This window comes from Copadichromis virginalis, linkage group LG9, assembly GCF_057382275.1.
Source record: "Copadichromis virginalis isolate Kocher_CV1m ecotype Utaka linkage group LG9, C_Virginalis_male_GT1.1, whole genome shotgun sequence".
Classification (NCBI taxonomy): Eukaryota; Metazoa; Chordata; class Actinopteri; order Cichliformes; family Cichlidae; genus Copadichromis; species Copadichromis virginalis.
The window spans coordinates 31,383,551-31,400,188 of NC_140626.1; the positions used below are offsets into that span (position 1 = coordinate 31,383,551).

General features: G+C 43.3%; 1 protein-coding gene across 2 annotated transcripts; it reads left to right on the plus strand.

The window, feature by feature from the left end:
* Positions 1-996: 996 nt before the first annotated feature.
* Positions 997-15,653, plus strand: LOC146702210 (uncharacterized). 2 transcript variants are annotated; one of them, XM_085468938.1, is made up of 9 exons: positions 997-1,067; positions 1,659-1,733; positions 6,152-6,425; positions 7,783-8,777; positions 9,720-9,879; positions 10,602-10,780; positions 10,880-10,972; positions 11,288-11,413; positions 12,334-15,653. In XM_085468938.1, the coding sequence occupies exons 3-9, from the start codon at positions 6,160-6,162 to the stop codon at positions 12,774-12,776; spliced, it is 2,262 nt and encodes a 753-aa protein (XP_085325064.1). In that variant the 5' UTR covers positions 997-1,067; positions 1,659-1,733; positions 6,152-6,159; the 3' UTR covers positions 12,777-15,653. The 2 variants fall into 2 exon arrangements, with proteins under 2 accessions (XP_085325064.1, XP_085325065.1); XM_085468939.1 differs by having other exon boundaries at positions 6,155-6,425.
* The last annotated feature ends 985 nt before the right edge of the window (positions 15,654-16,638 follow it).

The window sequence follows — 16,638 nt, forward strand, 5'->3', positions numbered from 1 at the left end:
AAAGAAACTAGCAGACAACATCACTGCAGACCCATCACAACCTGGACACAACCTGTTCCAGCTCTTCCCTCCGGTAGGCGCTACAGAGCACTGTACACCAAAACAAGCAGACATCTGTGCAGTTTCTTTCCACAGGACATCTCTCTGACGAACACTTAAATCAGTCACACAGTGTCTGAACTTAAAAACTTCCACTATAGCTAGTAGATATAGTGGAAGTCCATTATAGAAACATAAATTATTTTAGACATATTTTATATGAAAAAATCTAAAGTTAGTCAGACGTCGGTGTCTTCACTTTTTCCATTTAATAAAGTTTTTGTTCAGTATTTAATGAGTTTGAATTACTGTTATTTATTTATGGCTATTTCCTCGTGTGTTCCTTGGTCGACTGTTTAGATTAAAATGTTTCCCTCTTTGGGCTGTACACATCTGAACTTATATTTAAAATCCAAAATGAAAACATCATAAAAACGATGTTTTACGCTTGAATGTACATATAGTTGAGTCATAAATAGGCTGCACACAAAATAATGTCTTGCTCATGTTGTAAGTAAAGCAGGAAAAAGTCGAATATATTATTATATATTATCAGTGCATATTATTATTGCTATTACTACGACATAATAGTAATGATATAATATGAAATATAAAAATACATGTGCATGACTGTTGACAGATACATAGCCTACAGATACAGTCTACTTGGTAACACAGCTATGCTATTTATAAATATCAGCCAACAACAGCACTTTTGAACATTTCAAAATCAGTGTCGCTTAAAATTATTTTCTTATTTTCTAGGCAACATTTTTTTATTGGCTTCGTATGTGTATATTTCGTATTCTATAGATTAAAGGGTTAAATATAAATGAAATGAATTCTTTTATTTTTTGCTATTACTGTAATTCCGTATTAACGATAGTAACCCTCCCCAACTGTCGTCCTTTGTCAGGGAGCGACGGTGTCTATCTTGACCGAACCCAGTTTCTCTTTGAGCAATATTGTCGTCTCGCGAGAACTTCGATGTCACGTGGATTATGGCTGAAGATCGCGGATATTAGAAGGTACTTTTCTGCTTTTATTTACTTTGTTGTGGCGTAAAATCGCGCATTTACGCAATTTGTTTATTACAGCTCGAGACGTATGTGCATTAGCTGTCGCTAAAATAAGCATGTGCAGCTTTTTGTGGCCGCTTACGTCGGCACCGCCGGTACAAACCTTCGAAATAAGAGCACAATGTTTTGCGCGCTTTTTACCACTACGAAAACAGTTAGCTTCTGCTTCGTGAATGATCCGCTGTGGTTAAACACCCGTGGGCCTTGCTCTCCTGTTTGGAGGCTTCTACTACACCCAAAGTGCAGATAAGTCTGCGAAGAGACCTAAACGGCGAGCAGGAGTAAATTGAACCCAACGGCGACACCGCTGTTAGCCTTAGCCACAGCCCGAGGCCTGCTCAGGAAGCGGGCGGGAGCTTTTATTTTCCAAAACTGCTTCTTCATCTTACCTGCCAAGGCTGTAGATTCAGATCATTATACCTGTTCGCAAGCTTTTAATATTTATGTTAGACGTCCACAAGTCCGCGTTTGGATTTTGAGCTGTTAATTAGACAATTAATATGCACCGCGGTTCGTTCTCACACTCTTTGTCATTAACAGGAGAGAAATCTACAAACCGAGAGCAAAGAGGAGGCGAAGCTGTGACTCTTCAGCAGCTCTGACACACTACTCACAGTAAGTTTTCACTCTGTTATCAAGTTTTAGAAATCCACGAGAAATCTGTGTTTTTATGTGCATTGACGTTTTTTGTGATATGATTTAAATTTTGTGCAATTATTAAAAATATTAGAAACATTACACTGGATTTCCAGCAGGTGAGTCATTAATATAAACCTGCAGGGAAGGTTTATTACGTTTATGGGGTGTTTGTGGCTCTTTGTGGTGTCTTTAGTCGTTTTAGAGTAATTCAAGGCCTCACACAGGGAGATATTAAATTAAAGCTTATTTATAAAAGTGCTTTTCACAGACAAGCAGTCACAAAATACTGTACACAAAAAAACTAGGAATAAATACATTGCTATATAATTTAAATTTAACATTAAAATGAATCAAAGTCTACTGGGAGCTTCTGTAAAGAGTATAAAATAGAAAGAACTTGCTTAATAGAACTCGTTAATAGTCTGATCATCGGTTTTTGTTTTTTTATTTAATTATTCATTTTTGTTGTTGTTGTATAGCTCAGATTTATCTAAGCCAGTAAACAGGACATTACTGTAATCTAAAAAACACTGATTAATTTTCTCCAGTTCAGCCAAGGAGACCGCTTTTTTGTTACAATGTAGACATGTTCTTTATATAAAAGAAACTCTCAGGTAGAATTTGGTTAGTCTGATTTATCTCAAGAACAGTGCTGATTATTACTGATCAGAGGAGCTAGTGTGTAAAATTGTTGAAATAAATCTTGTGGTGTCAAAGTCACACCTGTGGCTCTGGTAGCAGATGTCTGTCATATGAAGCTGGATTCAGTTAGTGAGGTAACCTCAGGTTTATCTGCAATCCATCAGTTTTCAAATCAAATCACTTTTATTGTCACATCACATGTGCAGGTACACTGGTACAGTACATGTGAGTGAAATTCTTGTGCGAGCTTCACAAGCAACAGAGGTGTGCAAAGTACAATAACATAAGAACAAGCAAAATATAAGAATGGCTACATCTGAGAGTTATATGAATAAATGTATGTACAATATAAGAGTGTATGCATATTACTGAATGTGAATACTACGTGTGTGTGTGTGTGTGTGTGTGTGTGTGTGTGTGTGTGTGTGTGTTTGTGTGTGTGTGTGCGCGTATATATATATATGTGTGTGTGTGTGTGTGTGTGTATGTATGTATGTATGTATGTATGTATGTATATATGTGTGTATATATATATATATATATATATATATATATATATATATATATATATATATATATAACACAACACCCAGCACGCCCCTGCGGGCGGTTTATCCTTCAAGCTCGGGTCCTCTACCAGAGGCCTGGGAGCTTGAGGGTCCTGCGCAGTATCTTAGCTGTTCCCAGGACTGCGCTCTTCTGGACAGAGATCTCCGATGTTGTTCCCGGGATCTGCTGGAGCCACTCGCCTAGCTTGGGAGTCACCGCACCTAGTGCTCCGATTACCACGGGGACCACCGTTACCTTCACCCTCCACATCCTCTCGAGCTCTTCTCTGAGCCCTTGCCCACCGATGCCTTCTTGTTCCAGCAGCCCACTTTTCGTCAGGGTGCCCTGGTTCCTCAACACCTGACGCGGACCTTGTTGATCCGGGCGACGTCCGAGCCGGCATGCCTTCATATTTATCTGTCTCGCTCATGTCTGCGGTAGGCTTGCTTAGCATAGGGGGTCTAGCCTTAGGACCCTTACTGGATACAGACGCCCCAGGCAGGAATCGAACTTGCGATCCTTTGTTCCAAAGGCGTGTAGTGTATATATATATATATATATATATATATATATATATATATATATATATATATATATATATATATATATATATATTTTTTTTTATTTTTTATTTTTTTTTTTTTTATTACAAAGTAAATAGAGTAAATAATAAAATAAAGGTTGGTAGTTGACATGTGCAAAACAAGTGGCATTTATATACAGTGTGGAGTGCATAATGTTAAAGTTCCAGTAGTGAAGCTGAGGTGTCTATGACGTGTTCAGCAGTCTGATGGCCTGATGGAAGAAGCTGTCTCTCAGTCTGCTGGTACGGGACCGGATGCTGCAGAACCTCCTTCCTGATGGAAGTAGTCTGAACAGTTTATGGCTGGGGTGACTGGAGTCCTTGATGATCCTCCCCGCTTTCCTCAGGCACCGCTTCCTGTAGATGTCTTGGAGGGAGGGAAGCTCACCTCCAATTATCCGTTCAGAGCACCGCACTACTCGCTGGAGAGCTTTGCAGTTGTAGGCGGTGCTGTTGCCATACCAGGTGGTGATGCATCCAGTGAGGATGCTCTCAATGGCACAGCGATAGAAGGTCCTGAGGATGCGGGGGCTCATGCCGAATCTTTTCAGTCTCCTGAGAAAGAAGAGGCGCTGCTGCGCCTTCTTCACTGTTTTGTTTGTGTGTACTGACCACGTAAGATCCTCAGCCAGATGTACGCCAAGGAACCGGAAGCTGCTCACTCTCTCCACAGCAGCGCCGTTGATGGTGATGGGGGTGTGTACTTCTCTGCACCTCCGGAAGTCCACTATCAACTCCTTTGTCTTTGCGACGTTGAGGGTGAGATGGTTGTCTTGACACCAGTGGGTCAGGGCGCTGACCTCCTCCCTGTAAGCCGTCTCATCACCGTTGGTGATAAGACCCACCACTGTAGTGTCGTCCGCAAACTTCACAATGATGTTGGAGTTGTTAGTGGCTGTGCAGTCGTAGGTGTAGAGTGAGTACAGGAGAGGGCTCAGTACACACCCCTGTGGAGCACCAGTGTTCAGTGTGATGGGGGATGAGGTGATGCTGCCCAGTCTGACCACTTGGCGTCTGTCAGACAGGAAGCTAAGGATCCAGCTGCAGAGGGAGCTGCTCAGTCCTAGATCCTGCAGTTTCCTGTCCAGCTTCGAGGGAACGATGGTATTGAATGCTGAGCTGTAATCTACAAACAGCATTCTCACATACGTGTCTCTCTTCTCCAGGTGTGAAAGGGCAGTATGTAGTGTCAGGGCTATGGCATCATCAGTGGACCTGTTGTGGCGGTATGCGAACTGTAGAGGGTCCAGTGAGTCGGGTAGCGCAGAGCAAACGAAGTCCCTGACCAGCTTCTCGAAGCATTTGCTCACGATGGGGGTCAGGGCTACAGGTCGGCAGTCGTTTAATGAGGAGATGGTGGAGGATTTGGGTACAGGGACGATGGTGGCCACTTTGAAGCAGGCTGGGACTACAGACAGAGAGAGGGAAAGGTTGAAGATGTGCGTGAACACTCCAGCCAGCTGAGCCGCGCATGACCTGAGGACGCGGCCGGGAATCCCGTCCAGACCAGTAGCTTTGCGTGCGTTCACCTTCCTGAAGCACTTCCGCACATCCTCCTCAAACACAGTGTGCGCACTGACGTCATCCGCGGTGCGCACACTGTCCGGTCTCATGGTGTTCGCTGTGTCGAATCTAGCGTAGAATACGCTGGTGTCATCAGTGCTGGAAAAACCTATGTCCTCTGGAGTAGAAGGATCTGATGTTTTTGAAGACTGAAAGCTTTTTTCTTTCCCCAGTGAGCATAAATGTGATATTATTAGAAGTGTGTGTGTGGGGCGGGGGGGGATTCTAGCTTTTTTTTTTCCTGTATGTTACGAATGGATGAGCTAATATAACATCTAGCCTTACTGAAGTCGTCCCTTGATGTTCTCAGGTGTATGAGAATAATTCAAGGCCTCAAACAGGTAGTAAATACTATTCAGTCAATCTCTAAGGCAGGGGTAGGCAACGCCAGGCCTCGAGTGCCGGTGTCCTGCAGGTTTTAGATCTCACCCTGTGTCAACACACCTGAATCAAATCATTAGTTCATTCCCAGGCCTCTGGAGAACTTCAAGACATGTTGAGGAGGTAATTTAGCCGTTTGAATCAGCTGTGTTTGATCAAGAACACATCTGAAACCTGCAGGACACCGGCCCTCGAGGCCTGGAGTTGCCCACCCCTGCTCTAAGGTCTAATAATTCAAACAACATTGATTGCATTTACAAGCAACGGCTTTTTCCCCGCTTTGGCCTGTTTGATGGGTATTTAAGACACAGAAGCCACACCCACCGTACCAAGGCTCGCTTCATGTAAAGCTATAAAATAATTGGGCTTTTCATGGTTGACTCCACAAGTTTAGTCCATTTTGAGTGTTTATAATAATTTAGTAAAAATGCCTCGATGACCAAAGTTAGTTTTTGAAAAAATCTGTTATATTATATAAAAACAGGTTATTTTCCTTGGACTCGGTTAAAGCTATTTTTGGTGGACTGTGTGGGAAAAAACAATGGATAAAAGTGTTGTAGCTGCAGTAATTTGTTTACATCGCTCCTGGAGCAGGAGAAACGTCTCCCTTCATGCAAAGTTGTATTTTCCCGTTGCTAATGCGTTAGTGATGAGGATGCCCTCGCCTGTTTTCCAGCAGCAGTGATGGCGCATGTCTTCAACCATGGGAAGCTGCTCCTGCAGCGCCTGCACCAGCAGCGGGAGATGGACTTTCTGTGTGACATCACCATAATGGTGAAGGACGTGGAGTTCAGGGCTCACCGTAACATCCTCGCTGCGTTCAGTGAGTATTTCTCCTCCCATGCTGAAAAGGGGGAAGAGATCACGACTTTGGACCCCGACAAGGTCAGCCGGTACTCGCTGGAGAAGCTCCTGGAGTTCGTCTACACGGGACACATGAACCTCAGCAGGTAAGCGTGAGGGTTTAGAAGCCAGCATCAGCCAAAACACGGATAGCATTTACGCAGGGTCATCCTGTACAGTTCTACATCTGTATACCCAACAACCTGAGTGTACAACATATGAACAGAATGACAGCAAAGTAGACTTGGATGTGATGAAGCCAACGTCAGATACATACACGTTATGGAAAGTAAATGTTAGTGAGACATCTTTGCTTTGTGCCTCTACGTGATTTACTGATGGCTAAAATGTGCTTATTATTAGTTGTTGTTGTGGTTCACATTAGCTCATTAAGCTTTTGTTTTTTTTAATTAAGAAAGGTAGCTAAATAGTTTTTCAGACAGTACAGGGTTAAAGTTGGCACACAAGATACAGTTAGCCTGCTAGCTGCGTGAATAAGTTCTTGGTTGTTTTGTGGCGTTAAAGGCTTCTTCATCGCTGCAAATCAAGATGGCGGCTTCGTAGTATGGTGGCTTACCTGTTCGCCAACAAGCCAAAGATCTCAGGAGGACACAAAAAACTATTTATGAAAGGTCTGCAAAATCAAACGTGTGGTGCTACACGCTGTGGAGATCTCTTTTGAAACAAGGACTGAAAGTAGCTTCTTCAAGACAGGATGTTGCTTTGTTAGCTAGGAGAGTTTTGCTAAGTGAGACGTTTGCAGTTTGGTCATTTGAGCAGAGATCTTAGTTTGGTTAATGTTGTCTGCTAATGTTGACTGTAGTTTTTTCCTGCAGTCACTCCTTTTGACCATATGTGTTAGCTAACGTTAGCTCACCTGCTTGTACAGGCACTGCCATGGCACTGTTAGATACTTGTTCTGCGGACGCCCCTTTAAGGTATTCATACCTGACGTTTGGCTAGCTCTGTTGGGTGGTGCTGTTTCCATAACAACAACAAGCAATAACTTACAAGGCGAGTGTTTTAGGTTTATGTACAACGGGGGGGGGGGGGACAACTCCAGGCCTGGAGGGCCGGTGTCCTGCAGGTTTTAGACACACAGCTGATTTAAATGACCTCCTCAACATGTCTTAAGGTTCTTTAGAGCTCTGATAATGAACTAATCATTTGACTCAGGGGTGTTGACCCTGAGTGAGATCTAAAACCTGCAGGACACCGGCCCTTGAGGCCTGGAGTTGCCCACCGATTATTCTCTGGAGTGATCAACTTCTCCAACATTTTAGTGACATACTGCACAAGCAGCCACTTTAGTTTCTAAGGATATGTTTTTAGCGTGATTTCATTGGTTAATGCTGCAGTCAGTCCACATGATGTTAGATTATGAAAAGGTCATAGGCGTGGGACACTTGTGAACTGAATTTTGAGTTGGTACTTTTAGTAAAATGTTTTTCTTTCTGGTTCCAGCACCCGACAAGCGGCCGTACGGCGAGCTGCCATCTTCTTAGGAATGGCCGAGGCCACGAAATATCTGGAGGAGTTCCCTCACTGGTCTGAGCTCGGCGAAACGTCACAGTCGGAGGCAGATAAAGAGACGGGTCTCTCGCCTCCCAGCCCCGCCTCCCCAAGCAGCCCCACCTCCCCAGTCCCACTATCCATAGTCTCTGTTGCGGGGGAATGGCACGAGGAAGGTAAGGGCAGCAGAGAGCAGGATGATGAGGGCAGAGATATGTTTGTGGAAGACGATGAAGAGTACACCCCAAGCACACCAAGGAGCACCGGGAGAGTAGGGGGCAGGAAGAGAGGTAGAAAGCCTAAAAGTTTTGGCGACGAGCAGATGGAGGCGAGCAGCTCGGCTGACGGCATGCCCAAAATCTACAGCTACAGAGGGAGAGGACGAGGGAGAGGCAGGGGCAGGGGCAGGGGGAGAGGAAGAGGAAGAGGAAGAGGGAGCTTAAAAAGTCAAGAACTCTATTTGGATGACTCTGATACGAGCGTGAAGGACTTTGGAGACACCTCAGCAGACTGGAGCCCCTCACAGGGGGAAGAAGATGAGGAGGAGCCTGGGATGAAGAGGCCGAGGCTGAGCACCGGAGAGGGGAGGAGAGGGCGAGGCCGCGGGAGAGGGAGAGGCCGCGGGAGAGGCAGGGGCCGAAACAGGGGACAGACCGATGAGGAGGAGGAGGAGGAGGAGGAGGCGGGGGATGACAGCATTGGCGGAGGCACAGAGGAGGAGGAGGCGGGGGAGGGAGTGGAAGAGGGCGAGATCGGGGAGATGGATGCGCTGGCTCTGGGCGAGATGTCGCTGTCGTGCACAGAGTGCAACAAACTGTTTAAAGACGTGAGCAGCCTGCGCCGCCACGAGAAGATCCACAAGGGGCTGAAGCCGTTCGCCTGCATCTTCTGCTCCAAAACCTTCAGGCAGGCCACGCAGCTGAAAACACACCTGCGCATACACACAGGTGAGCTCAGCACTGAGTGTCACGTGTTTTTGTTACTGGGTTTGTGAAGATGTGAGGCTGCTACACACCTTTTCATTTATAATTAAGTGTGTAAAGACAGGAAAATCCACCTGCAAGGTTCTTAGTCAGAATCAAACTTCGGTTACTTTGATTTGAATCTCATTAACTTTAACCCCTAATCAGCTAAAGGTTTTTTGTTTTGGTTTTGTTTGTTTCTTTGCAAAATAAAACAAAACCTCAGTCACTGCTTTCCGATACCATTAAAAGAAAAAACTTTTGAACCGTTCAGGCCTTTACAGTCGAAACATCTCCTGATGAGTTTCTGGGCTCAGATGCTACTTTGTAGTCTTACTTCCAACAGAGTCATGTTTATTGTTTTAAAAACAGGACTTCTTCCATCATTTATATACAGTCTGTAACCCTACTGCATTGTTTCTAATCAATTCTCTGTAATTTCCTGTCACCTGACTTCGAGTGTGGATGCCTGTGTGCTGGATTTATTCATCATTTCAGTGAAAACTTTGGTTGAAATCAGCTTGATAAACAGAAGAAAAGTTTCTTACACGTATTAAACGTGTCAAACTGGCGCTCCGGTGCTTTTCTGTGACATTTAAATGCGTAAGACGTTTGCACATCCTCTGCAGCAGAATCCTCCCTCTGTGTCACAGAGCTGTCCCATACTTTCTGCTTCCTGAGCTGCAAAAACAAGCTCCGGAAGCAGGAAGACAAACATAGGATGTTGAGCACAAGCATGAGTTTAAGTTTGGAACAGAAATGCATCGTATCACTCAGCAAACCTTTGAGTTAAAATGAAAGTATGTGCAACGTGGATGTGAAGACCGGTGTCTGTCACCAGATAAGTGGAAAACCTTTTAACCCATCAGCTGGCAGTGATAATGTAACACACGTATAACAAGCGTCCTCCTTGTTTCTCTGTTGCAGGCGAGAAGCCGTTCAATTGTGCCGATTGTGACAAGTGTTTCGCTCAGAAGTGCCAGCTGGTCGCTCACCGCCGAATGCACCACGGCGAGGAGAAGCCGTACACCTGTGAGCGCTGCGGCTTCAAGTTTGCTACCTCGTCCAATTATAAAATACACATCAGGTACGTCAGTGTGGAAGGAGCTGAGGCCAGGAGGGCCAAGAGCTTGCGTATCTGCATGCAACCCACCTTTTATTACATATGACTGACGTAACGATTCAGCTGCTGCTCTGCTTCCACAGAGGAGCTAGTTAAAGATCTTTATTTTGCTCTCGCACACACGAGGGTGTTTACGAGTGGCAGAACTAATAACATTAACCTATTGTAGGTTAAACTACCCAGTAGTTTCTATAGTAACAGTTCTGCTGGTCTGAGGGCCACTGAAGAAAAATGTGGTTGCTGGGTGGCACACGTGTGTAGGTGGTTATTTAATAATAATAATAATGGATTGGATTTATATAGCGCTTTTCTAGGCACCCAAAGCGCTTTACAATGCCACTATTCATTCACTCTCACATTCACACACTGGTGGAGGCAAGCTACGGTTGTAGCCACAGCTGCCCTGGGGCAGACTGACAGAAGCGAGGCTGCCATATCGCGCCATCGGCCCCTCTGGCCAACACCAGTAGGCAAGTAGGGTAAAGTGTCTTGCCCAAGGACACAACGACCAGGACAGAGAGCCCAGGGATCGAACCGGCGACCTTCCGGTTACAGATGCGATTCCCAATCCCCTGAGCCACGGTCGCTGTGCTTCTATTTGCTTCTCACCTGTGACTTTTTTAAGCACTTGTTGTTTTGAGTTGTTGTTCTATAAATAAAGTTAAATTTTAACACGTTTCCCACAGACTGCACAGCGGGGAGAAACCGTACGTCTGTGACATCTGCGGCCAGGCGTTCGCTCAGTCCAGCACGCTGACGTACCACAAGCGACGACACACTGGGGAGAAACCGTACCAGTGCGACCTGTGTGGCATGTCCTTCTCTGTGTCTTCCTCTCTCATTGCCCACACACGTAAACACACTGGTGAGAGACGTGCAAATGAAAGGATGCGCTGCTCTGGTTTCCTGCCGCACTGGGCAAATAGACTTTACAGGCATTTTTCTGTATTTCTGTGTGTTTCAGGCGAGACTCCGTACAAATGTTCGCAGCCTAAATGCGACGCCAAATTTGTCACATCATCTGAACTGAAGAAACACATGCGGCGACTTCACCCAGGTGAGTTTAAAGCTTTGTTTGTTACGCCAAACATTTAAAGAGTGGTTAGATGGGACTGAAAGTCAGCAGTATCACACCAGGATCCTACTGCTAACTGCGGCTGTCTTTCAGGAGAGCTCATAACCTAAAATGTGCTTTATTGACATAATGAAACTATTTTAAAAATGTGCCTCAAACGGGTGTGGAAGAGATAATGAAGTGAGTTATAAAGAGCAAGCTCTCAGCTCCACACAGTTTCTGACCAATCAGGGTATAAACAGAGAGCCAGAAACCGATTGGCTGCAGTATTTAAATGTGTTCTCGTGGTGTTTGCAGAGGGGAACAGCGGCGTGCAGTGCCTGCTCTGTGGAAACAGATTTGCCAGCGTGAAGAACATGATCAAACACCAGGACAAAGCTCACGCCGACGAAGTGCGGCAACACAAGGAGAGAGCCCGAGCCGGTGAGCTGTCAGCCTGTTTATTAAAATCCACCGTGTCTTAAAGTGCTGTTAAAGTTTAATTGAATAAGAACCTGAAAGTGTTTTGGCACGTGTTGATCTTTTTGCAGCTTCAGTCAGAAAAACCACCCCTCAGTGTCACTGCATGATTCAGCCCTGAGGCTGGAAGCCCATCTGTGTTTACATGTGCATCAGTATCCTGGTTCACATTAGCTTTTTGAAGTTTCCATGGCCTGTGCAATAAAGCAGGATGCTGCAGCATGTAAGCATCCCATTGTCTGCAGTGTGCAGGCTACCTGCAGAGGCACCACTTAGACCAGCAGCAGAAACTTCCTCTCTGGCAACAGAGGAAGTGCCTAATAGAGGAAGTGAATTCAGTGTCTTTTTTGGGGGGCGGGGGTTGCTGACCAAGTCAACACATTAAAGGCGCCAGTTTCTGGAGATTTTACATCTCTGTGCCTGTATGCTTCAGATATGTGGGGTTATTCTCCATCTTTAAACCAACGTGGCAGACTTCAGTATGTAGAGTCAGTGGAGAGTTTGAGGTCGAGCTGTGATCCCAGTGAGAATGGAATAGTATTATTGATTGATTGATTTTTTTTTTTTTTTTTTTTTTTTTTTTTTAAGTGGGTGTTCCAGATTTATTAACTCAAAGCCCAGTCCACTGGTGATGGCAAAGTAAAACAGACACACCAGAGCACAAGCTCAAAGTCAAACAGTGTTGTGAGCCAGGACTATAAATCAGGCTTAACATGGGAGTGTTGGATCTGCCTTTAACAAGTGTGCAGTGCTGCTGCTGCCTTAAAGGCACAACAGCAAAGCTCCCAATTCTGCTTGGGGGCCTTTTAAAGAACAGGCAGTAAAACTGTGTTGTTTCCATGTTGTCTTCTGGCTGTCTGACTGGGTTTTGTGTGTTTGAGCAGTGGTCCTGCTGTCCACCAGCCATCCCGTGGCCTTCGTCCAGAGCAAGCTCTCCCAGGAGAACAAAGGTTTGGGCTCCATCCCCGAGGGCGAGCCGGCCAACCCTGAACCGGCCACTCCCAACCCCAAAGCCACCGACCCCGCCGCGGCTGCCTCCGACGTCGCCACCACTGACTCTGCTGCAACCACCGCCAGCGTGACCGCTGACAGCATCACGGACGCCGCCGCCATCATCCAGGACTTCAAGGCGGAGCCCACGCACACCCCTCTCACCACCACAGAGCAGGTGACCTTCGACGCCGATCAGGAGCAGACCATCAACTCGGACACGCTGCACGCGCTGGTGGAGCAGCTGCGGCCGCCGCCTTCGCCCGCACAGACGCTGGAGCAGATTGTCATCATCAAGACGGTGGACAACATGGACAACATGCCCCCCCAGCAGTGAGGCCTGAGTAACACTGATCAGAACTAAACTTCAGTTTTAAACAGTCACTCGCTGATTGGCATAAAGTCAGTGCTCATGTTCAGGATAAAAAAATCAACATTTGTAAAGATAATCTACAATACAAAGACAATTTGGTCCAACTCGGGCTTTATTTTCATAGTTTTGACCATCATTTCAACCTGTGGTACAAACAGGAAATGCGAGCAGTCGAGTTAGAAACTAACATCAAGGTTAGACAAAATATTTTGGACGACGGACGGCAAAATATAATCCAAACTTTTTGTCGCCACATTCAGTTAAATCCAGTAGGACAGACAGTGATGGGAGCATTTTCAGACTTTTTAGATAAATTAATCGCATTATGTGATTATTATTTGTCAAAAAAAGTCTCAAGCAGAATCCTCAGAAGTCTTTTTTTGTCTTCCATACTTCCCAAAACCCAAAGACTTTCAGCTCTCTGTGAGTTAAAATGGAGAAAAGCACCAAGTTCTGCATTTCAGAGGCTGAAACTAGAAACATGTGATGTGGTTTCCACAATTTGTACGTGGAAAAACCAGAATAATGATTCGCCGGCGTGCACACATTTAATATTTTGCAATAATAAAAAAACTTTCCAGTATTTTTTTTTTTTTTTTAAATTGTGACGTATGAGAAACAGACGATCAGATTCACAGCTCATGGTCTGTATTTTGGTTTATTATCAAAATCACTTAGATTCTAACATATTTACAGACGAGCGTTTCCACCAAATTAACACTGATGCAAAAAGCATCAAATGAAGCTATAAACCTCCCTCCTCCTCCTCCCAAAACATAAACCCTTAAAGAAGCAGCGTGGCTTCAGTTGAGTTGGTTTACTGGTCAAAACTATAAGAATAAAACCTGACCCAGTCATCCTTTTAAAAATGCCCATATTTTTAGTAGAAGTGAAATGAAATTCATGATCCAGCAGGACGATTTACAGCTCCTCAAGGAGAACACGGGTCATATGGCAAACAAAATGCAGTTTAACAGTGTCAGTGGCCGATACTGTTGTGTGACGCCAGTCTTGAGCTTGAGGAAAAAAAGGAGTGTGATGGAGATCTGAAAGAGGCGAAAAACAGATCAGTTATTTTTCTAATGAAGATTTTTGTTTCCTTGGCAGAGAGGAGGAAAGAGCGGCAATAAAAGGCAGAATCAAATTATTATAACCTGAAGAATCCCAATAAGATTCTCTCTTTGTGTTCAGCAGTGACGTCATGATCAGCACTGATGATTTCATGCTGTTGTGCTTAAACCCGTTTCACTTCTTTGAATGACCTGCTAACTGCTCGTGTGAGTCACAGTTAAACTACATTCTTCCTGTAAAATCCACTGTTTGGGTTTACCAGATGTAACCAGTTTTCTCCCAGCATTAACCAGCTGTACACATAAAGATAACCAGTTTGATTACTTGTGCTGTCTTTTCAATCAGCAGATGTCAGAATCAGGAGGGAAGTGAGGGGGGGGAAAGCCCAATCAGCAGATCTGTACAATTTACCGTTGTTCAGATGTCTAACGTTCTGATCCAAGTTCCTCGTTTCACTTCCCAGCTTAATGGTGAAGTGTGTGAAAAAAGAAACTGATTCTACATTTTCTTCTACTGTAGAAAGTGAAGCTTTGATTCACAGCGACTGACCTGCTTCAAACCGCTTAAAGGTGCTTTTTGTAAAAACAGCCCGTTGTGTGAAGATGATTTCCAAGTCCAAAGACGAGCGTGTTGGGTTACTGTGAGCGTGAATTGTTGTATATCTGACCAGAAGAATGATTTCAAGGGTATAAGCAGCAATGAAAAAAGGAGTTTCCTCCTGTGGATTTCTGGGATCTCCATTAGAGAGAGGGCGATTAGCTCAGGGTAGGAGGAGTCAGTTTAGGTAGTTCAGCTTCCTCCTTTAGCGAGGTGTTTCAGGACTGTCTGCTGGATTAAGTGGCTGGAAGAGGAAGGTCTCCTTACTGCAGACCCCACAACCGTGATCTGGATACACAGACGGATGGAAATCAACATCTTTGTATTTTGTGGCAGAGATGTCAGCTAAAGCAAGGCTGAGCTGTACTCCTGTAATACCACTTTGGACCACAAGGTGGAGCAGTGAGTCAGTATAGTGTCCTCTCTGTCACACTGACCTGGCTCGTTTGGTAGCTAAAAGACTGTGTAGTGTTTTTATAAAGCGAACAGAAACTTTAGATAAGCTAGAGGTCTGATCAGATATCATTTTAAACTTACACAGAAGAAGGTGGCGCTGTTTGGGGCGGATAACTGTGCTTCCTGGTGAAACACCACCTCCTGGTGGTGAACGTTTGCATTACACTTTTTGTTTCTTTTTCTTTTTTTACAAAAAGTACCTTTAAAGTCCTCTAACCTCACACAACATTTTCTCCGATGTGGATGTCGTGGCGGCAGTTTTTTGTTTGTTTGTTTTTTCTATTACAGCTTCCTTTTGTTTGATGGAGTAACGCTTGTAAAGAATAACTCTGATACAGTACAACTCCGTTTTAATAGTTAGCGTAGTGAATAGGAGCTTTGGTATCACAAGATGTAACATCTTTATTTATCAAGCAATAAATGTTCCACCCTGCAGTGACATGTGATAATGGTGGCTTCATTGATGTAATAGAGGCTCTTTTTATTCTTCTTTTTTCTTTTTTAAGTAAATCAGTTGTTTCAGTGTGAAAGAGTGAAAAATGCATTTCTATTAACATGACTGTAGCTGTTTGTTTATTTCATTTGGTTTTTTTGTTTTAGGTAAAATGTCTGCATTACTTGTACAAATTTGTGAATTACATATACAAGTTCACTACTGTATGAAAAATGTACAACAGCAGCAGGAAAATAAAGACCGACAAAAAAGGGACAATCGGACTGCTGTTTGTCAGTTTATTATGACATTTTTACTTTTTTGTTCTTTATGTCACTGCAGATGTTTTTGTTGTTTTTCTCAAGCAGAACCACCTGTTTAGAGGATGTAATTTGATTTATAATCTAATCAGTATGTTCTGAAAGCATCCACATTGCAATAAAACACAGTTACTGAGCAAAGTGTCTAGAACTCAGTGGATACTATTTAAGGAACTGCAGTTTCTTGTCATAAATAAATGTAATACTTATGATTGGTAATATATAAATAACAAGTCTCCGATCAATTAAAAGTATTTTAGGAGTGAGGAAATAACTGGAATTGCTCAAAAATACTGTCTAGCAAAATAATGCAAATAATTTAGATTATACATTATATTCAGTGATGATTTTAAAATATTTCATGTAGCTTCTTAAAAACCACAGAACACTGACTTAAAGACAAACTGAGGACAATCCTTTAAAGGATTAATTTTTTTAAAGTTTTATCGCAATATATTTCATATTTTAAAATACAAAAAATAGACTAAAGCTCAAAATTTGTTTCAATTCTTTTTGACTATTGACTTTTATTAATTTGTGTTCTTGTAAATGCATCCATTTTGTTTCCTAAAACAATTTATTTTCTTTTACATTTCACTAACTGATCATAAAGATAAAAGCTGTAATTAAGTGTTTTGCCATTGATATTTCTTCTTAAAACGTTTTCTCTTAAATTTGAATTTGTGTTCTCCTGAATTTAAAATTGAAACTAATAAATTGGAAATATTCTTTTCTCTTAGAATGTTTATTTCTTGTTAATTAGCCACTTTTTCTTTTGATTTTCTATTATTTTTATGATTTTAAACTCAAAAGCTGAAGTTTTTTTCTTTTAATTCCACTCACATTCACCCATAATCTTTTTTTTTATTACATACTGTAATTGTTTACTGAGATGCAAACCTACACGTTCATTTATTGTATTTCTTTAATACATTAACGTTTATCTTCT

Excerpts from the sequence above, each read along its gene's own strand:
- LOC146702210 (XM_085468938.1), top strand. The coding sequence starts at position 6,160 with ATGGCGCATGTCTTCAACCATGGGAAGCTGCTCCTGCAGCGCCTGCAC. Across the intron at positions 8,778-9,719 it reads ACACCTGCGCATACACACAG|GCGAGAAGCCGTTCAATTGT; the intron begins GTGAGCTCAGCA and ends TCTCTGTTGCAG. Across the intron at positions 9,880-10,601 it reads AATTATAAAATACACATCAG|ACTGCACAGCGGGGAGAAAC; the intron begins GTACGTCAGTGT and ends CGTTTCCCACAG.